Source organism: Nymphaea colorata, chromosome 10 (genome assembly GCF_008831285.2).
Source record: "Nymphaea colorata isolate Beijing-Zhang1983 chromosome 10, ASM883128v2, whole genome shotgun sequence".
NCBI lineage: Eukaryota > Viridiplantae > Streptophyta > Magnoliopsida > Nymphaeales > Nymphaeaceae > Nymphaea > Nymphaea colorata.
The window spans coordinates 17285877-17313048 of NC_045147.1; the positions used below are offsets into that span (position 1 = coordinate 17285877).

General features: G+C 41.1%; 3 protein-coding genes and 1 long non-coding RNA gene across 7 annotated transcripts; 2 read left to right on the forward strand and 2 right to left on the reverse strand.

Moving 5' to 3' along the window:
• Positions 1 to 7506: 7506 nt before the first annotated feature.
• LOC126410422 (uncharacterized) lies at positions 7507 to 10012 on the forward strand. 3 transcript variants are annotated; one of them, XM_050079848.1, is made up of 3 exons: positions 7507 to 8111; positions 8452 to 8721; positions 9722 to 10012. In XM_050079848.1, exons 1-3 carry the CDS (start codon positions 8022 to 8024, stop codon positions 9737 to 9739), a joined length of 378 nt encoding a protein of 125 aa, XP_049935805.1. In that variant the 5' UTR covers positions 7507 to 8021; the 3' UTR covers positions 9740 to 10012. The 3 variants fall into 3 exon arrangements, 1 of the variants encoding a protein (XP_049935805.1); XR_007574379.1 differs by having other exon boundaries at positions 8462 to 10012; XR_007574378.1 differs by having other exon boundaries at positions 8586 to 10012.
• A 1892-nt stretch (positions 10013 to 11904) lies between these two features.
• Positions 11905 to 14765, reverse strand: LOC116263317 (phospho-2-dehydro-3-deoxyheptonate aldolase 2, chloroplastic-like). Its single transcript, XM_031643008.2, has 5 exons — positions 14154 to 14765; positions 13206 to 13483; positions 12841 to 13117; positions 12440 to 12685; positions 11905 to 12341 (listed from the first exon to the last, which is right to left on the reverse strand). The coding sequence occupies exons 1-5, from the start codon at positions 14697 to 14699 to the stop codon at positions 12066 to 12068; spliced, it is 1623 nt and encodes a 540-aa protein (XP_031498868.1). The 5' UTR covers positions 14700 to 14765; the 3' UTR covers positions 11905 to 12065.
• Positions 14766 to 17629: 2864 nt separating this feature from the next.
• LOC116262137 (uncharacterized) lies at positions 17630 to 21144 on the forward strand. Of its 2 annotated transcripts, none has more exons than XR_007574416.1 (3): positions 17630 to 17832; positions 18110 to 18352; positions 20436 to 21144. It is a non-coding gene; the product is annotated as an uncharacterized LOC116262137 (long non-coding RNA). The 2 variants fall into 2 exon arrangements; XR_004174426.2 differs by lacking the exon at positions 17630 to 17832 and adding an exon at positions 17834 to 17960.
• A 3097-nt stretch (positions 21145 to 24241) lies between these two features.
• LOC116262135 (F-box protein FBW2-like) lies at positions 24242 to 26852 on the reverse strand. Its single transcript, XM_031641240.2, has 3 exons — positions 25554 to 26852; positions 24490 to 25196; positions 24242 to 24378 (listed from the first exon to the last, which is right to left on the reverse strand). Exons 1-2 carry the CDS (start codon positions 25874 to 25876, stop codon positions 24497 to 24499), a joined length of 1023 nt encoding a protein of 340 aa, XP_031497100.1. The 5' UTR covers positions 25877 to 26852; the 3' UTR covers positions 24242 to 24378; positions 24490 to 24496.
• Between the last annotated feature and the right edge of the window lie 320 nt (positions 26853 to 27172).

Sequence of the window (27172 nt, forward strand, 5' to 3'; positions counted from 1 at the left end):
TTCCACTTAAAATAAAAGGTCTCTTTCTCCCACTTTCTTCCCTCAATTTCTAGTCTAGACGTGTATGGCGTAAAGAAAATCATGAATCTATTCTCCTTTTGTTTGATTGTCCTTTGTGCAATGAGGGTAAAACATTCAATGAAATAAAGGTCTCCAGACAATTAAACACGCTCTTACATGTTGTTTCCTTCCCATATTTGGTTGTCTGGTACTTTATAGTTACCCTTTTTGGTTAAAAATTTAACCATACATATGAATGTGTAATGAGAAAGAATAGAAAGTAAAAAATGGATACCTAAGATCGTTAAACTAGAATGCTTGCTCATGCATGGTTTGTGTGTGGATCTTTATATTTACTCTGAGAGACTCCAATTAATCCGATCTCCTCACACTGCGCACATATCTCAGTTTTAGTTTCCGTCATCAAACTAATACAAATTCCGAGGCCGGCCAGAAGCAGGGTCTCCTGCCAAAAGGAATGCTTGGATATGATGATTTTGCTGCAGGGATGAGAAAACAAGTGAATGGAAGGGGTGGGAGTAAGAGGAATATCAAATATTTTCCCGACAATTATTGGCCTTTTTATAACTCTATCCTTAACTGTTCATTATTAATGATTATATAGGTCTGTGGTGGTTGCTTTGTTGGTTGATTGACTTGTTCTGTTTAAAAAATTTGGGGTCTGTGCAAACAAGCAAGAATTTGTGACTATTCTAAATGGTGCTGATCAAGAGTTAGGAGACGCATTGAGGGCATTCATCCCCAAAGCTTGGAAGCATCTGTCTTGTCCCCATGTGGCGATGAAACTGTGTCGGTTGAGTTAGCCTCGAGAGAGGCTTCTCCGGGAAAAAGAATAGGAACCTAACCATAAATGAGTGAGTTAAACTACAGCACTCGTACAGACTCTGGTTTTGAAGAGTCATGCTTCTTCACCAAGAAACGAAAGGATGACCCAGCCATGGCATATAACAGTAAAAAGAAAATTGAAACTTAATTTCTTACCGAGTTGATGACACTTTGCATTGATCCATGTTCACACCCATACAAACACAAACACGTACGCAACCAAGCTCGGGTTATTCCTACGCTGAAGACCAAACTTCATAATAAACAGTTTCATTGTTAGGGATGCAAAGGATTGTAGGATAATAAGATACGAAGTCTCACTGTTAGGGATGCAAAGGGTTATAGGAGTTTCAAAGTTTTGCTTTTGTCAGCTGTGCCAAATTTGATCCAAGCAGACATCCGACTCACTTATATCATCCAAATTAATTATGAATCCTTTGCATCCTTGTGAATTACATGTACGTATCTTCATTCTTCCTAGAGAAAGCTGCTAATTCAAGTAGCCTTTAATCTATCATCCCTACGCAAATCTTGCACCCCTGAACTCTATATTAGTTGGGTTCTTCCTGCCAATATAGCGATGATGTCTATTATACATCCTGATGATGATCAACCCCGATAGGTCTGAGCCCTAAAAATTAAAGGTCTCGCTTTCTGACGAAAGCCGGCCCAAGAAAGGGGCGGTCTCCTAGATGTAATTTTTACCTTCCATGGTTCTGATTTCATCTTTCAATGACAATCAACGAAGAAGCCTTCGATTGCACTACCAAACTATTCACAGCCAAGCACTTGGCTTAGACCCCATCAGTGTCTAGATAGTTATGCTTTACGTTGTAAGAAACAATATTATGAAAAAGCGTGTTGCTAAAGCTGTGGGGAGAAGGCTCCCATCCTTTATGTTGAATGACAAGAACATATACAGCAAAAAATACTAGTAAAAAAGCTTACTGTTGGTTTATTTCAAGCTTTGCTAGTTTGCTTGTGTTTCGAGTTCCCACTCGGCCATCGTGCTAAATCGCTTCCACCAAAGAGAAGGAGAGATAGGTGGATTTCTTTTTGCACTTAATTTTACTCTATACACTCGATGTCTTCTGACTAAAGATCTTTAATTTGTAGATCTAACCCCACCAGTCACTTAACTGGCAAGTTCCTGAAAAAGGAGAAGAAAGTACTTCACTTTGTAATTCAATTTTCACATCGGAGACACTCAACTTCGTGTTCATGTCCCAACGAAGACAACAAAACCTCAACCTTGAGTCTCCTCCCATATCTCTCTATCTATATACGAAAGACAGGAGATCAACCAAAAATTGAACAAAATCAAAGACATGTCGGCGTTCATATAATATACAGAAGTAACCACAAAGAGAGAAGAGAGAGGGATTTATTCACTTCGATCATCCATCAGTTCTGGTCCATTAGGCGACTCCTACCTCCTTGCATAACTCATCCAAGTTCCAGTCACGCCGGACCGCTCGGCACCTCATCAAGCGCGGCTCGGTTGGTGGCAGCTGCCCGTCCTCAAGCACGATTCCTCCTTGACCACGAGGTGTCATGGGGCTATCTTCCTCCTCTTCTTCCCCTTCCTCCTCCTGCTGCTGCCGCCGCCGCTCCTCCTTGCCCTGCCTGTGCGCCGCCCTCCGGCTCCAGCATCCCACCATTTCCCCGCATCGCCTTCCACACACCAAGTCCCCACCAGCTCCTGCGCTCTGCACGCTCCTCTGCAAGGTCTGGCATGTCCAGCACGAGATGCTGACCCCCACCTCGATTCTCCTCATGTCTTTACTCCTCCTGCAAACGCACAGCATCCTGCCTGCTGTGAAGATAGACGCCCTACAGGAACGAGTCCACGGAAATGTATGGGGACGGTGGCAACCCTAGCAACCCGCAACCTCCCTGTGCTGTAGAGTAGGGAGGGAGATTGAAAGAGAAGAGTGAAGAAATCACTTATGAGGCTTGTTGGCGGCTTTTTAGAGGAATGAAGGAGGGAGAGAAACGAATGTGAGGCAAGATGGTGGGGATGAAGATGCGAAAGAGGGGAGGGTTCCACCACCATACTGACTACAGAGTGGTTGGTTTTGACCGATGAACTGGCATGTCATGTGCTCTCTCTTTCTGCACCCTCTTGTGGGCAACGCCGGTTCTTGTCGAGCCAACAGGGGTACGCCCATGTGTTCTCTGCGCTCTCTGTAATTATAAATTAGCTCTGCTTTTGTTTACTCTGTTTCTTCTTTTAAGTGTTATCGCGGTCTTAGGAGGCGTGCGAGAGAGAGATCTGAATTTCATTGTAATATAAATCAACATGAGGAGTAGAGGGGCTGAAGAGTGAAGACTACTTGAATATTCCTTGAATTTGATTCGGCATATTTCATCCAGTAGCTTCTTCTTCTAATATACATTTCTCCACCACTACTGAGCTCTTGGGGGCCAAGTCTTTCAAGTTCCCAACACGTGCTTGAAGACTGATGTCCATTTTCATAAAGAGGATTCTAGCTTGTTAACGTATCATCTGCGAAAACTACAGTAAAAAGTTACCACAGGGCAGCTTCTGTTTTAAATTAATCATTTAAACACATGGTGTTTATTGGTATTGTATGTCATCTCTCTCTCTCGACAAGCAGAGACAGAAGAACATCAACTTGTTTGCTGCTTGGTAAACATGGTTGGTTAAAACTTCAAAGTTTACCTTCATAAACGAATCGTAGCGTTGGTAGTTGGAGCTAATGGATCACATGCAAGTTAAAAAACTTTTACTTCGATCAGCAAACCAGATTGACTACAGATCGTAGGATCCGCTGGATTTCCATTTATTTGAATCCCGATTTCCGAGAACCACTTTGCATTTGCAGAATTTAATTTCATATGCACTACATATTGATCACAAATTAAACACGTATATCATCTAATGATTCCAAACCAACCTATCTGATCTATTAGTGGCCAGAAATGAAGGATCTATTTGCATAGTATCATCAAGATGGATCAATGAAGGAAGGTCCATATGAAAATGACGTAGCAAGCATGTGATTTGACACAAAGAGCCTGGGTTGTTCCCCCGGTCAAACCTTGCTTCTTACGTTCAACCCCTTAACCTGGAATTAGCATTAAATGCATTTCCTCTGCAAGGGTATCGAAAAGATGACATGTACTAGCAGCAGATTGTATATTATAAGCTTCTGCTGTTAATGGGCAGATTCCCTTCCACATGCCACATATGACAATCAGCTTCTTTGTCTACTCAGCTACGATCCAACCGCGGTTCAAATTATAGCTAACCGCAGAATTATTGAGATTTGGGTGTGAGTAGGAATTGTGCAGAATCAGACAGGGTGTCAATGGGTCACATTTTGTCTCATCTCTGATTTGAATCTGAGTACAGTTGCTTGGTTTGGAGAAGGAAATCTAAATCCTATTGTCAATCGAATCCAAATTCAGTATCAAATTTACTTACTGAATACACTTCAGGCAAAAGTTTAAATTACTTTGGTTTCTCGCATTGAGAACTAGATCTCAGTCTTACTTCAAGGCTGATTGAGCCTTTTCTACTCTGCGGGACATCGTAAGAGCCGGTGCAATCCGAACCAGATCACTGACAGCTCATTTACATACGTGGGCATTGAATGCCCTATGAAGGTTGATTTTGCATTTGCATGGGTACATATAAGTTTGTAGGTGTGTGATGCGACCAACATATGAACACTAAATGAGTAATAGTAGCTTATGAATCACATATGAACTTTACATGAGCCTGTGTAGTAGCAAACTATCATTTAATGGTGGCCCATAGTATAATTACGATTACAGTGTGCACTGTTGACATGTGACATGCATGGATGCTTTCTTTAATATATTGTTATGTTCTGTACATATTGGCAGGACCATTAATCAAAGTTACTGCATCTCTATATTGTAACTTCACAATAACCAATTATCTATTCAAGGGAGTGCTCGAAACCTGTCCAATTCAACTATGCAAGTTTCCTGAAAACCATGCATTGTCTAAGCTAGCTATGGGGCATAGAGAGTTCCTTTTCTGGCTAAAAACCATTTCTATAATTTAATGGGACTTTCTTCAGTTCTATAAATCTGTTTGATCCTAGAAAGAAGAGTTGCGATATGGTTAGTTACTATCATATACATAAATCTAGCAACTAATTAGTTACAGTGATGCAAATCGATGTTAATAAACATATAGTCGCGGAAACAAAGAACTTTTGCATTAATATTATAGTTGGATATTTGCACTAGGAAGCAGCCTTATAGAGTCGCTTCATATACTCATATTTATATGGTCATAAAGGTGAAGCAACTTGCAGTTGCAGGCTTCAACATCCTGGCGAGGTCAGAAGTACGTTGGCTTAATCAAGAACGCGTTTTATACCAATTTCATAATTAGCTAGAATATAATATGTTCAATCGATATGCACTTTTGGGTTGGCGAGTCTGTCATGTTCTAACCAACCAAAAACTTGTTGCACTAAAGAAAGACTTCTTTTCTCCTTGTAAAAAAGATTCATATAATTGTTCATCATGCATTTTGTGTTGCAGCGATCTTCTTCCTGCTGCATGCTTGGCCTAGTTTTAAGGGTCAAAGCATATATAATTTCTACGTGCTTGGCTTCTTTCCCTGGACTGGAGATTTGAGATTGGGAGGGCAGCGGCCACTATTTCTTCCTCATAAGCTCCATAAGGCGTCCATCCTAACCTAGCTAATTGTGCGTATATAATTAGCTGTTGTTCTCGTGTACGGGAGTGTGTGCAGGCTCACACATGCATGCATATATGCATGTGCACGAAGATAGAGAATGATATAGATAGTTGCACTAAAGTCACTTACAAATTGATTCACACGATCATGTACATGAACATGCATGCATATATACACATGTATACATGAACTGACATGCACGCATACACACATGCAATGCATGAATACACGTGTACACATGCACGGATATGCATGAACATGCATTCGGACATACAGACGTCCACAGACAGACCTGGATGGGTATGCACGCACACGCACAAACACATGCACACATGAACATGAGATACGGTTTACTAGTTCCCCATTAGCATGAGAGGAGACAGCTTTGGCTATTTTCCGAGAAGTTGGACGTGGTTATCATGATCATTTACTTAGTGGAGAAATATATTGTTCGTAACATTTAGATGTCTTCGATGCCAACGTGCTTTAATTTGAAATAGGTGAAAATTCACTGATTGAATTCCAGTTAAGTTTCGCAATAGAACCCAAGATTTTTCATGTGATTGATTAGGAACTTCATATTCTTGAGTAAACAGGTAATGAAAAACATGTGAAATCATGGTTTAAATAAAAGAAAAACTCTTTGTTGCTACTGTTTTTCTTGAGAAATTAATAAGGAGCATCACAAAAGTTAGGCATGTTGATTTACGGTTAATTTTGTCATGCCGGGTAAGCTTTTGATCTTAATTCTTTTGTTACAGAGTTTCCGTAAGAAAGTTCTTGAGAAACTCTTCAACAGCTATATACATGTAACTGTATCTTTTGCTACAAAGGAGGTTAATTAGGTGGACCGACCCGCTGCTCAAGTAAGTTTTGGATTAATCGAAGAACGTGAAACCTCCAACCAAATTAAGTCACATCCAGAAAGAACAAAGACAAAACCCAACTCGATCATTTTTAATTGCAATAATAGCTTTGTTCAGCTGACGTATGTACATGGATTAAGTAAATCTAGCCAAGGACAAAAATTATATAAATATAAAATTTGCTATCCGATTCACAAATTATTCAACTCCAATTTAAGTCAGTCCATTCTCTATTTTTTTTTTTAAATGCTGAACAATAATATTTTTGATTTATAAGCAAATGTTAGCAACATTGGTGTATGCCATATAATACGATTTCTATTCTGGTATATGATCATTAAAACGACAAATATATGAATATCCCGTCATCTATATGATCTAACCGGTTGATGACCATCTTAGGAACAGAAAATTGGAATCATGGAATGTCGCCAAGGGTTGATGAAAGCCTGCTGTTATTGGTCTTCCGACTCAACAAGAATGGCCAGAATTCAGTTCAAATTATGGCTGAAAGTTTTAAGTAAATTGCGACTACACATATGATATGAACGGGAATTCACGTTGCCAACTTTTCCCAACTATCATCAATCAAGAACAGATAATTTCACTGCAGCTGAATATCATCATTTAACAGAGGTTGACAACGATCTCGTTTGTTGCCATCAGTCAATTCTCAACCTCTTTCCGATTACGCATCTAGAAAAACTACAGGACTAGTGGAGCAATCTATTTCTGTAAACGAGTCGATTCAGATACACTAAGCAAATAAACAAACCAGGTATTGTGTAACCAGATACACTCTTAATTAGCACTACATTTTGGCCGTAGAGTTTCACGTTAGACACTTCAAAATCTTGTCTAGAAGGCTACAATTGAGAAGTAATCGTGCACTTAACAGCACAAGCAGCTCTATTTTTACGTGCCAGTTTAAGGATGGGTTCTGAATGAGAATACATTAAGAATCTTACTTATCAACGCTGAAGTCCCGTTTACTGATCTTACATTTCTATAACGTCCAAGAGGGAAAACTGAGAGCGGGAGAAAATGATGACTGAAAATAAGAGCCAATGGATGTTCGCGGGGGATTCGAATGGTTTTGGTGGGGAATAAAATGATTGGTAGGCATAGAAGGCTGACGCAGATTCACCAGACGTGGGTTTTACAGGTTCAAACCTCGTTCTGCAGGAAAAAGAAGCCGAAATCACCCCTACTACCACTGTCGCTTTGCACAGAGGGAGAGAGAGAGAGGATGGAAGAGGAAGGGATGGAAGAGGACCCGACATGGAGGTTCGGCACGACGACGTCGACATGTCCAGGGACAACGATGGCGAGGCTGACGCCGGCGGTGAGCCTGATGCCGATGCCGCTGCTTTCGAAAGTATCTTTCCTTCCTCCTCATTCTTCTTCTTCCTCTTCTTATTGTTATTGCCCTTAACCGGCTCTTGGCTTCATGAAGATTTTGTTTTTGAGGAGTGAGGTGGGTGTTCCTTCCGTTCGTTGAGCACCGAAGTGCTGCAATTCTTTTCACTTTCTGTTATTGGGCCCTTTCTTCGATTGCTATTCTGGGATTTTGCATTTTGGGGAAAACAAGGCTACACGAGATGAAGAAGAGGATGAAGGAGATGGAGCAGGAAACTGCAGCTCGTCGAGAGATGCAGGCTAAGCTCTACCAAGAATGGGGCCTGTTCAAGGTTGGTCTTCCTCTTTTGCTTTTTCTATTTTGACCCACCATTCAGCTTAGTTTCCTACTTTTTTTCAATTCAAATTCTCTGTTATCAGATAGAAGCGCTGTATGCATTTTTGGGTCCTGCGATTTCACTAAGTATGTTTCCCTGCATTTGCTCAAGCTAAGTCAACGGCATTCATGTGTGTCTGTCTTATGGCCCACATTTTCAACTGCTAATACTTTCAATATGTTAACGATGTCTATGAAATTATTTGAGTTCGTCTTTTCGTGATTATGAACATGAATATTTCTGTTCCTTCATAATTTTCAATTCTAAATTTCTTTTACATATTCTTGTCTGTGAGAGTTTTGCAGTATCAGAGGAAAACAGAGACACGGGAGATGAGAAATGCAAACATAATGATTCGATTCTTTTGTATATATACTGTATAAACCGAATACTAATTACATTTCTGTTGCAAATACAATTGTACTCCAGCTGTACCCCACTCTCTTATCCGAAGCTTCTCGTAGCCACCTTGGCACCCTTTACATTGCATTCAGACCCAGCTACTGCTGCAGAAGCACAGGCAAGCAGGGAAGAAGTGGATAGTCAATCAGTGTCTGTTGGTAATGTAAGGTTTCATTTTTTTTTGTCTTTGATGGATTAATATTCTCTAATTTGGGATTGAGGGCACCACGTTTCTTACCATATGTATATCTATGAGTGAGTGTGCCTGTGTGTATTTTGTCCTTGTGTCCTACTTTTTTAGAATTTTTGAAAGTTCACACTCCTGTACAAAATTCACATAAGCATATGTATTTGTATATCTGTAACATAGTCGGACATTTTTGGGGACAAAATGTGATGTTTTTATTGCTTTTGTAGAAAGAATTCATTTGCCTGCATCGAACATTCTTGACTAATATATCTCGCAGTCGAATTCTTGCTGGTGTGATGGGGTTCTGGTTAACAATTTCAGTCTTATTATATGTAATTTGCTTGTTTGTACAAATCTTCCGACAGCAAAATTGTGTCTTCTTGGGACATAAATTATATCCTCTGGATCTAGCCATTTGATGTTAGGTTCAACAAGGATCTTACTTTGAGTTGTTAATTGTTTGGCTAGATTGGTGATGAATTCAGGTGAGAAATTGTCAAAGGACAGGTGTATTGCCTTTAGCCATGGCATAAATGACTTCTTTCAATACTTTCATGTTGATTAATGCTTCTATCAAACCTAGTGGTATGGGATCTTATTTAGATCCAGGTCACTAGATGCCCTTCTGCCATGATCTCGGTTATCCAGTAGCTTTATATATTTCATTGGTTTGAAATCTTCCAATGCCATTGTCAGCATTCCCAAGAACATGTTTGGATGTCTCACATTTTCAGTTCCTGCATATATTTTGGTTCCTTCTGTCAATGTATGATATTTGATATCCTAAAATATGTTTGGAGTTGGAGTTTGGACATTTCATCTGTACAGCTCTTCTAAGTTGTCATGTCTGGCTTCAACTAGCATCCAAACAAGCGGTTGAAATTTTGCTGGTGTATCATATCGATTATGTTGATATATGACTATGTTTATCTTAGGCGCAGCAACATTTCCAATCTTGTGGTACTGTTGACAGGGTTACAATTTTGACTGACAAAGTTTGGCCAACCTAAAGGATTTTCATGTGGAATTTCTAGAAACAGAAGCTGTCCAGAATGCTCTCCTTTCGAAAGAACCAGAGCTCCATGGTCGTCAACAAAAGGTGCATAATATTGCCCTTGCCCTAGATATCATGAACTTTAGGGCATCCTTGAATGAAGCAACAGTTGTTAGTCATAATGTGTCTCTACTTTTGAGGACAATTTATGTTGTGAATTTGATTTAGTAAAACTACACCCTAAAAGCATCTTTTGTAGTCAAAGATATGGACGGACACTGTAAGGTTAATTTGCAGGTTTTAGCTAAAAGGACCAACATGCCATGGTGATGGCATATTGTGGTAAATGTTTCGATCCATATCATAGGAGGCCCTTTATGCCACCTCCAAGTATCTATTCACCTCATGGATATGGGTAAATTAACTCGCTAGCATTCCAGTGTGGGAAGCAATTATGGTACTATCTTGTGTAAAGAGAGAGAGAGAGAGAGAGAGAGAGAGAGAGAGAGAGATTATAACTAAGCTATTGTGTTCAATCCAATTTCTCAGAGCAGGAACGTTCCTAGGTTCAGGAAGCCAATGCGTTACAGACCTTACTACTGATGTGCTGCTATGTCGGTGCCTTGTTATAGTCGCAATCAAAGCATGCCTTCGCTACTGATATCTTCTCGTCACATTTTGTTAGTTTGTCTTTTCTGAGGCGTATTGGATGTTGTTTACACTCTTGGACCAAACCAGAAAATACTTTTTGCTCGGTGGTAGCTGTATCTGTCCGTTTAACCATGGAATTTACTCCAGTATTGATCGATCTGATGAAGGAATGTTGCCTACAGGCTGTGTTATGCACTTTGTGTTATATATATACTCTTTTTTGAACAATATTCTTTTTTACCTTTACTAGGTGCAGTATGTCCAGAACACCTGCAAGTTCAGCAAGGTCTGAACACGGGGTCAATGAAGAGCCATATATTTTCTATTACACGTTCAGTTTGATATACTGTTTTTTGGATGTTCTGCATTCTACAGTAGTGGTATCTGACATTTGACAGCATTAGGGGCTTAGAATGAGTCTCCCTATATCAGTCCTTAACCTTTCGAGGAGTGGCAAAAAGTGGGTCAAAAAGCTGTTTGAAGTATTTAGTACTGGCCGAATATCTGCAAATTACCTGATGATCTCTTGGTTGTTTCTCGTGGTAGGCATCTGACTGCAATGAGATTATTGTCCTTGGCCTCAGATTCTTGTGGGGTCAAATCTTTCCAGCCATTTTTATCCTTTTCTCTATTTTCCTCTCAAGGGTGCTTTCGTTCTTTTCTTAAGCATCGCTTGTAGGCTATTCTCTGGGACATAGATCGTGGTCTCATATTTGACATGAAGTTTTGTATCTGACATGAAGATAAATTCCAACGAAGTCACCTTTTTAGGTGCAGGACGTTTGGAAACACTTCAACAGTTCCCAAGCATAGTGTACAGAATCATGATCCGCAAGCATGGAGTTTGCAAGGCAGCAAGACCGTGCTTGACCGCAAGATAACAGTTGTTTTCTAAACTCCATGGTCTCGATCCATGTCTAGTGGGTAATCAAATCAGTGTCATGATCTGCCATCTCTGCTACATCATCTCAGGCTCTCATCTGCTACAGAGGGAACCATAAATAACACTTCCTAACTCTTTTTCAAATAAATTGAATTGAAATGTTAGATCTTAATCCTTTTTTGGAGCAGCAGTAATGCCACTTGGGTTTCTAGTATGCTCCAAGGTGGACCTTGTTTTCAGCATTGGCAGGAATAACTGCCCCATAAGATCGTTTGACGCATGATGGGCGATCTGAGATACAGTTTATCCCACCTGCACCAATTCCTTCGGGTCATCTGTAAGATATCTTGCCATGGGAGGATGGTACTCCATAGCCATGGGTGTACGCTGCCGGGAGTGTGACAATGTCTTATGCTTCAGATGTGGTTTCTTTGTATCAGAAACAAGAAAAAGGGGGGAAAGGATATTTCTACTTCTCAACCAGTAAGAGAATGGATTTCTTCCACATTTTACTCTTTGCAAAATTGTAGATCTGCAAAACTAAATGTTCAGACATTTGATGGGAAGGAAGAATGCGTGAACAACAATAGACGGCAGGTAATTGTTTATGCTTTGGATAATAACAAAATGATAGAACATCTCGATTTCTTCGTTATTTAAATCCACTCTCACAAACACCTTTGCATGGCGCAGTAGGAATTACAACAGAGAACTCCCACCATTCAGCTTAGCAACATAATAAACCAAAATATCGACCACAATGATGAAATAACTGCAGTTTAACAGAACTCAAAAGGCCGAAGGAAAAGGTGAGCCCTGCAGTTTCTGAGACCCAATCCTTCTCTTGCGTAGCCGCTCTGCGATGATGAATGCAAGCTCAAGGGACTGCGAAGCATTGAGCCTTGGGTCACAGTGGGTGTGATACCGTGAGCTCAAGTCGTCAAATGTCACGGTACTCGATCCACCAATGCACTCGGTCACATTCTGACCAGTCATCTCCAGATGAACACCTCCTGGATGGCTGCCCTCTTGCTCATGAACATCAAAGAAAGCACGCACCTCAGCCTGTAAAAGCCATTGCCATGAAAACTTAGGAGACCGATTTTACTTAATTTTAAGAAACAGAGGATAGCTGGATTAGCATTTCAAGCCGAATTTCTTACCCTGATGGCATCGAAAGGCCTGGTTTTGAGACCACATGGAGCTTTAATGGTGTTGCCGTGCATGGGGTCACTGACCCAAGTAACAATCTGGCCTGCTCTGCGGACCGCCCTTATGAGATGTGGAAGCTTCACCCTCATGTTCTCAGCACCCATTCTCAAGATTACGGTGATCCTCCCGGGCTTGTTTTGGGGGTTCAAGATCTCGATGAGCTTAACCAGATCACTGGGGTTCATTTTATCACTCACCTAAAAGAATAAACATGAACAACATCATCATCAAGAAGGATCTTGGTGTTGCTGTGACCAAGTGTGAGCAAGAAATTTTTAGTGTCATCTCTGCAGGGAACCAGATCAGACCCGACTGTTGATCGAGTCTGGTGGGATGTATGTGTTGGTTGTACCTTGATCCCCAGGGGATTGGCGACCCCGCGCAAGAACTCGACGTGGGCTCCGTCGAGTTGGCGGGTGCGCTCGCCGACCCAGAGCATGTGAGCAGAGCAGTCATAGTAGAGGCCGGTGGTGGAGTCCTCCCTGGTCAGCGCCTGCTCATAGGGAAGCAGCAGGCACTCGTGCGATGTCCAGAACTCGGTCGTAGTCATGATCGGGTGGTCCATCGTCAAGCCGGCTGCTGCCATGAATCCCAGCGCCTCGTCCACCCTGTGCGCCAGCTCCCGGTACCTGCAATGTTTCGAGTCTCCATCTCAATCATGGCGCCCATGTAAAAAGGGGTTGAAAGTAGCTTTCTCAATTGTATAATGGCGGCTACCTGTCGCCTTGCTCGCTGTTGTCAGTGAAGTCGAGGTTCCAGTTGGTGACCCTCTGCATGGCGGCGTAGCCACCGGTGGCGAAGGCCCTCAGGAGGTTGAGCGTCGCCGACGACTGGGTATAGGCCCTTATCATCCGCTGCGGATCCGGGATCCTCGCCTTCTCCTCGAAGGCATCCCCATTGACGTTGTCCCCTCTGTAGCTCGGCAGCTTCACCCCGTCCCTCTCCTCGAACGGATCCGACCTTGGCTTCGCAAATTGCCCTGCCATTCTCCCCACCTGCAAGTGCAACCCCCATTAAGTCATCACCGCCGTTCAAGAGAAAATTAAGCAGCGCCATGTTCATCAATTTCACTTGTATACATATATTGAAATATCCTAATATCGACTAACCTTAGAATCACAAAGAAACCCAAATTCATGGGTTTCTGCTCCCTCTTTGTAATTTTAAGTGAGCAATTGCCACCATGGTTCAAGTTCAAGTTCAAGCTCAAGCTCAAGCTGTGTTGAAGCCTTGATTAACAGGGATCTGTTATCCATTGATCTCGGTCAAAGCATCCACAGGCTCCCCGCATCTATACACACTTGGCCCAGTCACCTGCCAGTGTACTCAAAGATCGCTGGGTCCAACCACCCAGATCCATATTTTGTGTCCACCAACTCCACCAAACCTCTTTGGTGGTAGAGAGGGTAAGTTCAAATATTGTTTCCATATTATATTATTACATAATAACAAACTCCAGCCATTTTTTTAATATATAATTGCAAAAGGGGCCGAAATTGGATGATCATCTAAATATTCAGGTTCCCATTTGACATAATTTCTTCAATCTAACTCTTAGCATAAAAAAATTTACCTCTGTAATGAAAATCAATGGTTTCTATAGTATGCTGAATATTCGGATTTGATTCAAATCTTAAGTTTTGCAATATTGGATGCAGAAAATACCTTGACGACGGGCATCTGGCCTCCGAACATGAGGACGGCACCCATCTGGAGCAGGATCCGGAAGGTATCCCTGATGTTGTTGGCGTTGAACTCCTTGAAGCTCTCCGCGCAGTCGCCGCCCTGAAGGACGAAGGCATTGCCCATGGCGGCCTCAGCCAACCTCTCTTCCAGATGCCTCGCCTCCCCTGCGAACACAATGGGGGGAAACGACTCCAGCGTCTTCAACACGGCCTGCAGCTCTGCCTGGTTCGGGTACTCCGGCAGCTGCAGGGCCTTCTTGCTCTTCCATCCCTCCAGGGTCCAGTTCTTGCTGGAAGTAGCCGGCGGCGCAGCAGCGGCGGCGACGGCGGCGGCGGCCTTCACCTTCCCCGCTGCTCCTTCTGCCGGCACCTTCTCCGCATGGACCGCGGAGACCCTGAGGCTCCTCCTGGCGACGGTGGTAGGGATGTTCTTCAGGGTGAATAGGGAGGTGGAGGAAGGTTGGTGGAGCTCCGTTGGTTTCTGGAGGAGCATGGAGCTTGAGGCGGCAGCTGACAGAGATGCCATCTTAGTTTGGTGCAATGGTACTACTACAGGGAGCTGTTCCTCTAAGCGCTTCCCTACAAGGACAGATCTGCAGAGAGGGCTAATTTATAAGGAAGTAATCAGAAAGAGTTTGGTGGTCATTGACCCAATCAGGAGGGTGGTTGGTGGCTGCCTTTTTAGAGAGAGAATCTCTCTCTCTCTCTCTCTTCTCTCTCTTGATATATATATATATATATATATATATATATATATATATATATATATATGACCAATCGGTGAGGTTTAATAATGATTTTATAAGTTTTCATTGGAACAATGATTTTATATATATTGATGATGTCACATTTTTTGGTAGTGGGATTGTTGCATTGTTTTTCTAATCGTCAAAGAGCAAGGTAGCCTGAGCTAAAGGTCTTTGAAGGTATGCTGCTCTTTTTGACCAAAACTAAGGCTTACCATCCATTCAAGCGTCTTTTCTCATATCTACTCTTCGCTAAAAGGTGCAACACGTTGATATTGGCGAGCTCAACCAGTTTTGAGCAAAAATCGATTTCTTCAGTTCTACGACGTTGTATAGTAACATCAAAATCATAAAAGGTATCAATAGTAACATCAAAATCATAAAAGATATTTTTGATACGAACATCTAAAGCGAATAGATCCGCATCAAAATGGGTTATATGCTAGTCAGCGCCAAAGCCAACCCCCCCTCCTCTCCTTCAATCTGACCTTAAATCCATATTTTTTTTTCTTACATTTAGCGTATATATGAGGTTGGTACAAATTTTAAATCAGCCTTGAATCTCGCAGAAATGTTTATGTTGGTGCTGCTGAGATCCTCTCTTTGTTTAAACATACATGCTATCTCACTTACATGACACAAATTTTAGATCAGCCTTAGAATCTCGCAACAAAAAAGTTTATGGCCCACAGGTCCTCTTGATCTTCATTAGAAGAACACTTAGGGGGCATTTGATTATGGTTTATCTACTAATAATGAAGATGATAATGCTAATAGGAAGGTGGGGGTGGGGGCTGGCAAAAGTGACGTGAAAGGATCAACGACAAGGCCCGGTGGCCACCTACCCTCACATTTTCCAACTCCCATCGACCTCCTCCTTCCCACTCTCTATCTCACCCCTCCCACCAACCCCCAAAACCTTTCTCTTTCAGTCAATTAGCTATAGCGCCATTAATGGTTTCTCAAATATGAAATGATCTGGTATTTCATTTGAATCCCAATCTTGGTAGCTGGATTTGGTAAAAAATCTTGATGTTCCTTGTCCAATTTTAACCGATCATATCTAAATCGAGTAACTTGTAAAGTTTCAGATACAGTGATTCTGTTTTTCACATATTTAAATTTGATTCGAAGTTTTAGTCGGACGTGAAACAGTTATATCTGATCCGTTGAGGTTCATATTTCTAAGCCTGGCCTCTTGACGAGTCCGATATTGAAAGTTGCCTGATCAGATCCGAATTCATGTTATGCATTTAAGTACTGTTCAACCAAAGAACCAAAACTCTCGCTCTTGTTCGACACCAGATCTGCTTTTGGTGTCTTGGGGTGATGTTCTCTCTATACTTCAAATTATAACGGCGTTTTATTTAAAAATATTGGAAGTCAACGCTCCAGAAACTCAAAATAAAAACTGGCCCCTGCCCAGCTCCTACCTCCACATTGCACCAACTCCCTTGAAAATGCATTTAAACACCAAATTTGACTATATCCGTCCAAATTCTGTGTTTATTCCAATGTCGATCTACCAAAGAAAACAGCTGAATAAATGCTTATGCCGAATTTGATTCAACGATTCGAATCCTTTTGATACTCAATATTGAACAAGATATAGGGTGGTAATGACGCCCGATGACGTCATAGGCCAGGAACATTTGGTTCGAGTAAGAATCAATCGTGGCGTCGCCAAAGATCAGGATCTTTTAAGTTCCTGAAAATCGAAGGCCAGGCAAAATGCCAAACGTCAACAACTTCCGGGTGAGCAAGGGGTATTAATCCCACCGCCCGAAAAAGGCCCGAAGGCCCCCCCATTCCCCCTGCCTCCGGGGTCCTGAGCTGCGTCGGTGTCGGCGATAGCAACGGTGCACCCTTCATCTTAGATGCCGCGCCCTACCGCCTTAAGACACAGGAACATAACGCCCACGGGAATCGAACTAGAGACCTGCCTTAGTACAGGCCCCTAGCTCAACCAGCTACGCTATGCCCCTTGAGACAAACGTCAACAACTTCGGAAAGTGATGTTTTTACACTGGCGAAGCATGATCTCAAAAACTCCGTTCCTACGGCTACCAAATGAACCGTACACATCTACACATTTGAAGCCAATAGTTATTTGTGCAACATCTCATCTCATGTTTGAATTATTTGAACACAAATATTAAACTCACCATGTTTCCGCCATGGCTGATACCGTTGCCAACTTGTGCGGAATAAGCACAAACCGCACAGACTGTTGTGACCTGCAACAATAATGAAAACTAGACACCATATTGTTCCATCTGTATGGACTATATGAAATTATTTTTCTCGTCTTGTTTGGTTAGAATAAGAGACAGCGTCCAAAGTTAAATAGGCAGCTTAGTTTCTAGGTAGTATATCAGAATTGACCAAGATTATGAATATAGTAATAAGAGAAAGAAAGAATAATACCTGCAACAACTAACTATTCCTAGCCGGCTACAAGGTCTCCACTTGCCTAGTTATCAAATTAGCTTCAAAATTTTCACAATCAATAAAAGGTTTGAAAGTTTGATCAAGAAAATGACGTTGTGTGCTTAATTAGTAGGTGGGAAGACCAAACCGGAATCTTTGAAGAAACAGCAGAGCTACAGTGTGGTTGGTGTGGGCCAGCGCCTACTCGAAACCTTCAAAATCTCACTGCAATCGATTTATACCTAGTTTCAGTAACATGGGAAGCCCCCGGAGTTGACGACTCCAAAAATACCCCACAGCTAAGTGAACCAACGTAATGTTGGCATGCACAACTGGAGCTTGTTTAACATTTCTTTCAACTATTTATGGGGAGGATGGAACCTGGTATATATGCAAGTGAGAAAGCTAAAATTTTTTGATCTTAAGAAATCCGATTGATGGAACAAAACCGACGGGTAAGGCGTAGTTAATTAAGCGAAGAAGGTAACGTCCTCGTCCAGGATTTATCCATTTGCGTGGATTTCCTTTTGATCCCTTTCCGGTGCCCTCCATCTTGGGCTATCTTCCTTCCCTCGTCTATAGGAGGCCTCTTTGCGAGAGAGAGTGTGCCGGTGCTGGTTCTGCTAGTTTCGAAACTCATATGCTTCTTCTCTTCCTTCGTTTTCCTGGGTCTTGTTGGGTTTCCCTAATGGTGTCTGATTTGGATAAAATTTGGGGCTGCTACGTGCTAATGTTGGTTTTTTTTGGTGCTGAAATATAGGATGGCTTCGGCGAACTGGTTGATCGCTTGGCAGTTGGTTCTACTGGTGGGAGCGATAGCAGTCAGGGCCTTAGTTAGGAGTAATCCGTGTATTATGGTCGGTAGCGGCAGTTCTTGTGATCGAGGCTCTAGTGCGGTTGAGGGAACGAAGAAGTTGGGGAGGACGTCCAGAGTTTGGTAACTGGCTCGCGGTCCATAGTTGCGACTGCTTGAGAAGTCGGGAATCAAATTTAGAGTGACCAGGTAAGCGGGGAAGCCCATTGCTGAAGTAAAATTTTCTGCTGTTGTTCTCTTCGTTCTTCTTTCACAGTTGTTTCAGTTCCTTGTCGATTGCTTTGCACCTTGACTGCAATGATAAAGTGCAGATTTTTGAGTTATTTCAAGTTGGATTAATGGGTAATTAGTTGAAATGCTCCATTAATGACATTGAAATGATGCTTGATTGGGCTTTGAACTTTCATTCTGTCCGTCTTTGTTTAGTGATTGTAGGTAAGTTCTCGGGCATATTAATTTACCATCATTTTGCTTTTGGTAATACTTTTTATTTCAAAATAACTCATTCAAGTTTGGATGGATCCAAAGAAAGGAATGTCCACATTCTTCTTTGATTCCATGCTTGAGTGGTTAGTTAATTTGTGGTCGCGATACTGCGGAATTGTACTTCATCACCTGCTAAGAGTTTAGTTTACAGAGGAGCTTTGGTTCCACTACAGTTATCACGACTTTATAGTCACATAGGACTCAGACAGAGTATGGAGAGTGAGGAGCAGGATGTTAGGAACGACGCCCTCTCACTTTCTCTTACGACACCCAGAGAAGAAACCAAAGAAGAGAAGAAATAATAAGGCACAAGGATTTTATGTGGTTCAATGATAAGGTTCTCCTACGTCCTCGGCCCCACAGAGTTTTCACTACCACAAAAGAATAGAAGAATACAAGAAACTGCCCCCCTCAAAAACATGGGGATTAGGGAAAACCCACAAAACATAAAATTATGTGAATGCCCTTTCACAGGAAAGCCTATTAAGTATGAGTCAGGCTCCACAGTCCAACACAGGAAGCATCTAGATGACAAACGTTGTGTTTTAATTAATCTTCCTAGATTGAAGCTCTTGGCTTGCCAGTCTTCTTTATCTAAAATTCTCTGTTTCCTACCCAAAATGTGAGGTTGTCGCTTGTACAGTCATCGTTCATCATCATGCGTGCACCATATATAAAACATTTCCTAAAATTGATAAAGAAATCAATACACAACACTGTCCATGCGAAAATCATCAAGAAAAAGCGAGATATCATTTCGGCTGGCCTTTTCCAGTTGTACCCGTATGTGCTTTTACAGTTTATCTGACGTCATTACTGTTTTCAGCTGGTTATTAGTGAAGTAACCTGCGGATATTGTTATATGCACATGCAGAAAACAGTATTTGTTTGTTCTAAAGCTACACGGATATTTGCAGTTCAAGAAGATATTCTTCTGAAAGAGCCTATTGAGTTTCAAAAGCTTTTGTTGGCAATGCCAGTTTAGTGTCTCGTGGCTGTCTTTTACTCTTTTGTCAAATATTGCACATTGTAGAATTCTAAAAGTGTCTCATAATACATGCAAAAGAGGAAAATAATACAGAGGATTTTCTGCAGCAGTTATGCAAAACGTTATCTTGTGTTCATAGTAAGTCATTGAAATTTTGCTTGTTAGTAAATTGTGTTCTTGCTTCCTGTGAATGAATATGCCCTCTAGTGAAGCTCCTCATTGGTGAAGATTGCTTTTTCATGCTTTAGAGCAGGCTTCTTGGCCGTGGATTTTCTCTCTTAAGGAATCTATGTGAACATGATAGTGGTTCATTCCGGGCTAAACATAAATTTCTGTGAAAAGATAAATTTAGTTCTTCTGAACTATGTGAAAAAATATTGGTTCATTTACATGTTTTACAGCAGTTAAGATATGCTGAGCCCTCTAAACATCACTAGGGATGGGAACATAGGGTTGAATACACATTCACGTAGGTAATTGTAATAACTACTGAGAGACAAAAGCATATTAGCTAATGGATTCTAGATCATCTAAATCTACCATTTTCTGGTTGAGCCGTTGAGCTAATAATTGCTAAAACATTTACCTATTAGCAAATAATATGCCAAAATCACATAGAAAACATGTTATCACATGCTACTGAGTTCATTTAAACCGTCTAGGTCTCTGTTGTAGACACTTGGGTTCTGAACTGATGGTAATGGTTTTGTCGAGATGTCACACTGCATATTTTTCTTGTCTTTAATTGGCTTTTGAGTTTTGACACTGAAATGAGTTAACTTCACCATTATTTTCTAGACCATTCCATAATTGCCGACTTACTTCTTCGGTGTAAAAATCTGTGACGTTGCTCTGTCAGCGGTAACTTCTAAAGCACCATTTGGGTCCTGACAATTGAGAGGGATCTCAACTAACCAAAGGTATGGTTCAGGTTCAAGGCTTTCGTTTCTGCAAAATGAATTCTTACCTTTAAAGCACCATCTCCATCTCATAGTTTCCTGGGCCTGAAAAGTCACTCGCAGTCCTCGGTGTGAAGGCAAGGTACCTCTAGCTGATTATCCTGAAGCATGCTCAACTTCATCGTCATATTTAGGTGGAAATTTGATGACTATGAAATTAAAAACTCCAGTCCAATTTCAAAAACGTCAACCATAAGATATCCCACAGAGAAAAAAGTTTGATGTTATGTTGTGACAAAAGAACTTTGAGTCCACCTTTATCCTGGATTATTTGCGAACAGGCATGATGCCAAAAAGTACGCTGTTTGTCTATTAGTTGCATATTCTGTAATCTTAACTCCTAATTTTGATCCCCAAAAAAGTTCTCTAAATTGTTATTGGCATCACCTGTAGCTTGGTTGCTTTCTTCGGTCTCTCTGTTAGGACCTGTAAGTGTGCTGATTAGTTGTTCCTGTTTTATAATTCTTCAACTTTTAACCTGCTTTCTCTATCTTCTTGATGAACATCTTTCAGTAGCAAAAAGTAAGAATTGTTTTTGCTTGTTCTTACAATTGCCAAGGCTTTGTTGACGTGTCTAATTCAAGTCAGCAGAGAATGGGAATTGACGAAATGGGGTCCCAGGAATGAGCCCTTGGAGATGAATTGCAGGAAGATTTTTTTGGCTGCTATCTCATACGAGGGGTTAAGTTACAGAATATGAATGGGTTCATTGTTTGGATTTCATACAAGTTATCATGAGTTTCCCACCTTATGTGCGATGAGTACCTACTGTTGCACAACAATCTGAGTGTTGATCATCGCTCGAAAGGTTTGGTAGAGATAAACTTGTTAGACTGTTAACTTAGGGGACAGATGTAACTCACGATGGCTGTGAAACATCCATGAAAGTCGAAATTTGCACCCGATTTTGATTCTGGGATTTTGGTTAGCCTTAGTATAACATGAACGCTGATATAATGGGGCCGCTAGTATGGATATCATGGGACAAAAGATGAAGGTAGATGCTTAGGCAGGCAAAATATGGAGTGGTGGAAATACTCACCATATTACTGCAGGGGAATCCAGGTATTAATTCTTCCACCGGGGAAGTGCTCATTATTCAACTAAAGGAGAAAAAAAAAACTTTTCCAATCACGTGACTGGATCTGAAAAATAAATTAACTACAAAATCTCTAAATATAAAGAATAAAACAGGCAAGGAAGGAGAAACATCACAAAATTCTTGTAGGAATGAAACAGGCACCTAGAAATAGCTCTCCGACCATTTACACCCCCAAATATCTCCCGGTTTGAATAACACGAGGGGTGGTCTCTACCATGCTAGTGGATCTGGTCTACCTTGATCTAAGAAGTCGCTATCTTCACCTAACACTCCGTTCTTTTTCATGTGTTCTTTTCTAATTGAAATGACTTGTCTAGTAAAAAAACATAATTCTTTGCCCGGATGAAGAACGCTAGCGATTTTCATATTCTGCATAAAGATTATGGTTAAGATTATATCATAAGGATTTCTTTATTTAGAAATCATATGTTTTTTGCCAATCTAGACACGCCCACAATACATATTCCCTAGCTAAAAATAAAATGCCACCTTAAAATTGGCATTCCTGGAAGAGTTATTGCCGTCTTCTTTGCGTTTGTAAATCTCTCAATCTTTAATTGCACTTTCAAGAAAAGCTGTTAATGCAGTTTTATAAAGCCTTCCACTTTTGTAAGCACAATATGTTAATCGGAACAATATTTAATCGGTAGAAGAGGCACAATTTCATTGGCCTCTCTGTTCCTCATATGGCTTTGCATGAGAAGCTTTTCCCGATTCCAGTTTACAGATCAACACATTCTATGGAGAAATCGTTCACTTCTTGGAAAATCTTTCTTGATCGATTTTTTCTTTAAATATTTCGGATTCGGGTTTGTTGCTTCGGATGCAATTCTATTGCAGACATGGGACAATTAACAATTTTTCTTGTTTTGATTATTCAAGGTGAATTAACTCTCATTCTTTGAACATCACATCAACTCTTTTGCACAGTGTTTTTAATTGGAATCTCACGACTTGTAGTTAAGCTCCTTATTTATGCACCTGGAAAATATTTGGGCACTCCTTCATCTCTTAACTTCAACTGCTTAAGTAAGCTCTTGCATTCAAATACTGATTAACGATCATGCAATATGTCTTTTGAGCAAGATCGGTAAGGTCCTGCTATATGCATCATCTTTCTCCGAAGATAATTTTGGCAATATTTAGTTGAGCGGACATGCTCTTCTTCCTCTCCAATATCATCTTGTTCACCCTTTAGTTGCAGCCTCACCTTGCTTTCTGGAATATGGTCAAATCTTGTACTTTACTTCCAGCTTTTATTCACTTCTGTTTTCGTCTATGCAACGTTGTAAACGTGTGCATTTCATGCTTAATTACGCATGAAAAGCTCCATAAGTAATACTAATTTTCTTTTACGTTTTATAATATAGGATCACACTTTTCTGGATGCATCATCCATAAAAGTAGTACAATTATTAAGACCACATGGACTGTGAACAAATTAAAGCCTTACTTTACCAATAGCTTTGTAAATAAGTTGTATGTTGCTTCTTTATAAGATGAAGGATATTACACGAACTAAATGCACATTTTTTCCTTTAAGAAAGAGTTTTTTTTCCTTTTTCATCAGTAAACCATGTGCTGTAACATCTACACCACAAATATGTTCGTGAATTGTTTGTCAATTATCATTATATTTATACCAACTAGGCGTACACACTGAGGTTATGTAATTTTTTGCTGCAGATCTACAGTCACTGCCATTCAAATATGACGCATACTTTCTGATTCAATTATTATAGAATTATGTAAAATAATTTTTTATTCTAACAGCTTCCATTGTTTATCCAATTTGATTTTTTGACTATCCCCTTGATGCGTGTGCAACCATCCTTTCGATAAATGATATCTTCAGCATTTACCTTCCAAACCATCCAATTATCTTCTGCATTTACCACTTCTGTTTTGATAAACTCACAGGATATGGAAGCACCATTTTTCTTAACAAGGTGAGAAAACCTGAGAATAGATCGATGACTACCCAAGCACTGAAATGTCGATAAAAATTCAAAGAATCAGAGAGGAAGAAAAGAATAGTTTTTCATCTATAATGAACAACTGCATTGCATAATGATAAGTTTATCGTCTTTATTATAGTACTGTTGCAAATCTGAATCGACGGCAACTGGACTTGCTTCTTGCTAGAATAAACAAAATTTTCCAGGACAATGTGGATAACTTTTGGAAAACCTGGAAGGACAAGCTAAGGCCCCTTTCCTCTTGTTAGGAACAAAGAGTTGGCTTCAAACTTCTTTTGGTTTCTTAAATACGAAAGAACGGCTTTGTTTTCATTCCCCATCTACGGATAGGGAGCGCAGAACAACTGCTCAAGTATTTTTTCACTACTTTCTTTTTTAGATTTTTATTTTCCATTAGAGAATGGTTCAAGCTGCTTAAGTTGGCAGCATATAGCATTAGCTAAGTCCTTAATTTGCAGCCATGCTGATTCGTTCGAAAGAAATCAGCGATGATGGTGGTGATGATTACGACTGAGGCACAGAGACAGAACCTGCTTACAGCTGAAGAAAGATGCAAGAGTCAGGTGCAGGAAATCCAGTACAGGGCCTGAGGCCTACGTTCTAAGAAAAAATATGAGAAATCAACAAGATGGACAACACTCCACAGCATGAGTTCAAAGTCTTCAAACCAATGCTACGACCAGAGGAGCATGTTGGAGCAGCTGCAGGAAGTATACCATGAGTACAAATCAATGCTATGACCAAACAGCATTTTTACACATCTTACCAAGAAAACAAATGTGAGCTAAGAAGAAACAGGAGAAAAGAATTACAGACGAATCATGGTGTTGCAGGCCAACCAACGCAATGGTTCGTATCAGGAACATAGATCCTCATGCCTAGACCATCCAACCCTTGATCCTCTTCATAATCATCCGACACATCATCAGCGCTTCCATCATAACTGTCCAGCATTTCATCCGCACCATCATGGAGGTGCCAATCCGAGTCGAATTCTTCATCCCCAATTGAGTTCCATTCATCATCATCATCCTCCTCGTCATTGCAAGGCTCCTGATAATGCAGATCAAATTGGTCCACCACTTCTGGTCCTAAAACCTTCAAACCTTGCTTCTGCCTCTGAGTCAGCCATTCCTCCCCTTGCAATCTGACATACCAACATCCTCTCAAATCCAGGAACTCCAGCTCCAGGCACGCCGAAAGGATCTCTCTAACACCCGCCGTTGTCAGCAGACCATACGGCATCTCTAAATGCTTGATCTGCGGCATGGTCCTTGCAATCGCCAACGCCTCATCGTCTTGGGGGTTCTTACTCAACACCCCCATCGGATGCATTGTCCTCTTCACAGATACTAGAGATTTGCAATGCCTGCCGAAAGACTCCAGAGCTTCAGCCCCAATGCTCTCACAGTAACTCATATCCAATAACTTCAGTTTCTGGAACTTGGCAGCAACTTGGACAACAACGGCATCACTTAATTGACTTTTGGGGATTCGCAGGCTCTCCAGAGAAGAAGCACTGACATGTCCAACAGAATAAGATCACATCACTGGAAATGCAGAATAAAGCAACAGCACAAAGGGAAAACAAAATGAAGAAGGCCAGAAGTAGAGAAGCATATGCATCAAAACACCCGGGAAGACAGATATTAAAGAAGTTATAAAAGAAATTGAAAGCATAAATCAAGGGCAGGCAGATACTCTCGTAAAGCAGGCGAAAGAACTTGAATCTTGAAGAACAGCGTAAAGCAAAAATGGAAGCAGAAAAATACAAAGAAATGTTGAAAAAAGACCCCACAGGCAAGAAGCAAAAAAGAATAAAATAAGGGAACGAAAAAAACAGAGGGAAGAAGAGGAAGTGTGAGGGAAACTCTACTGGTCTGCTATGAAAGCGAAGGAATTGTCGTCCGGGACGGCGTAGACGGAGAGCTGACGGAGCGAACCGGAGCTCCTGGGGAGGAGAAGGCGAAGCATCCGGTCCACCTGGTCGAGTTTGCTATGCATCATGCACCATTCCTCGATATCGATATTTTGCCAGCAGTAAGGAGCAGCGGCGACCTCCGCCCACGATCTGCAGACCCTCGGCACCACCATCAGTAAGTCTCGCAGGGAAAGCTTGCTGAAGATCAGCCCAATCACGTCGGGAACTAATTCCTCCCAAGACCGCAATTCCTCTGCCTCCCTGCCACCACCACACATTGCTCTCTATCTCTCTCGCTCTGAGACATCAAATGCCAACCAAACAAAGGAAAAAATGAAAGGTAGGAAGAAATGTTTCTTGCTTTCTTCAAAAACGGTATTTATTCCCTCTATCGACGAGACCGATACGGGAATCCTGCTTCAACTGTTCAACACAAATTCCACAGAAATAGCAGATGGGTATCCTCCAAATCAAGTTGATGATGAACAAGAAAACAATGGGAGGGGAATGAAGGGGAACGCTGGGATGGGAGAAGAACCAAGAACCAGCTGAGTTTGTTACCAACGAGAAGCGAGTAGTCCGGGTTCCCCGCCTTGCAAGAAGGGTAGGCTATTCAAAAATATAGAGACAAGAAGGCTCCAAAAAAGAACAAACGATAGCAAACGTAGACCAGTAATTTTGAGGAGGATAGAAGGAAAAAAAAATGGAGTGGGGCAATTAGCCAAACTGCAAAGGGCCAACCGAAGCAGGAGTAAATTCTCCAAATGGTCTCCTCTTATACTTGTAGGCCATTGCTATATTCTATTCTTATATTCGGCAGGTTTAGCTCTTATCCTGGTCAATCATGTACTTAAATTTTGTTTCTCAAAACTATTATGATTGAAAGTCGATTTGATTTGGAAACCAATTTTTGACAACATCGGTTTTCGATTGTCAAATTTATTTTCAAAAACTTGTTTAGAGAACCAAAGCAACAGACAAGAATGAACAGCCAAAGAAGAATAAGGGGACAACGGACTTAACATTTGCCTATGATTCGAATTTGAAAGGAAAACACCAAAATTAATATCTTGCATCTTTTACCCACTGAACTGAAATTTGACAGACGGACACCATTAAAGACAAAGTGGAAGCAGCAAAGGAGGAGAAAATGACGAGCCCATTGCTGCCACCTGCACGAAGTCCCTTGTTCTTGTCTTCAGGGAGTTCATCCTCACATGACTGCAAACTTTTAGAACTCACCAGTGTGTCTGCAAATTCTTCTTCCTTTCAAGGGAACAACATCACAACGAACAAACTAGCTAGCTGGCTCCGCTGGGTCCATGTCTTGGGTAGTTGGGTTGTCAACGGGTTGGGTTTATCTAAACATCGGGTTCAGTCCAAACCCGTTCACTTGAGTTTCATTAAAAGAAGAACCATTGCCAGTTGGACCTGCATTTTCCTATGTGGTTTTGCATCATTTTTGGATCTAAATCCAAAGCCTGACAAGAATTCCACTTAATAAAATAAAAGTAGCTCGCTAGCTTAGAACAAAGAACTAACTGATATAGTCAAACATATATTAATATTGTTGA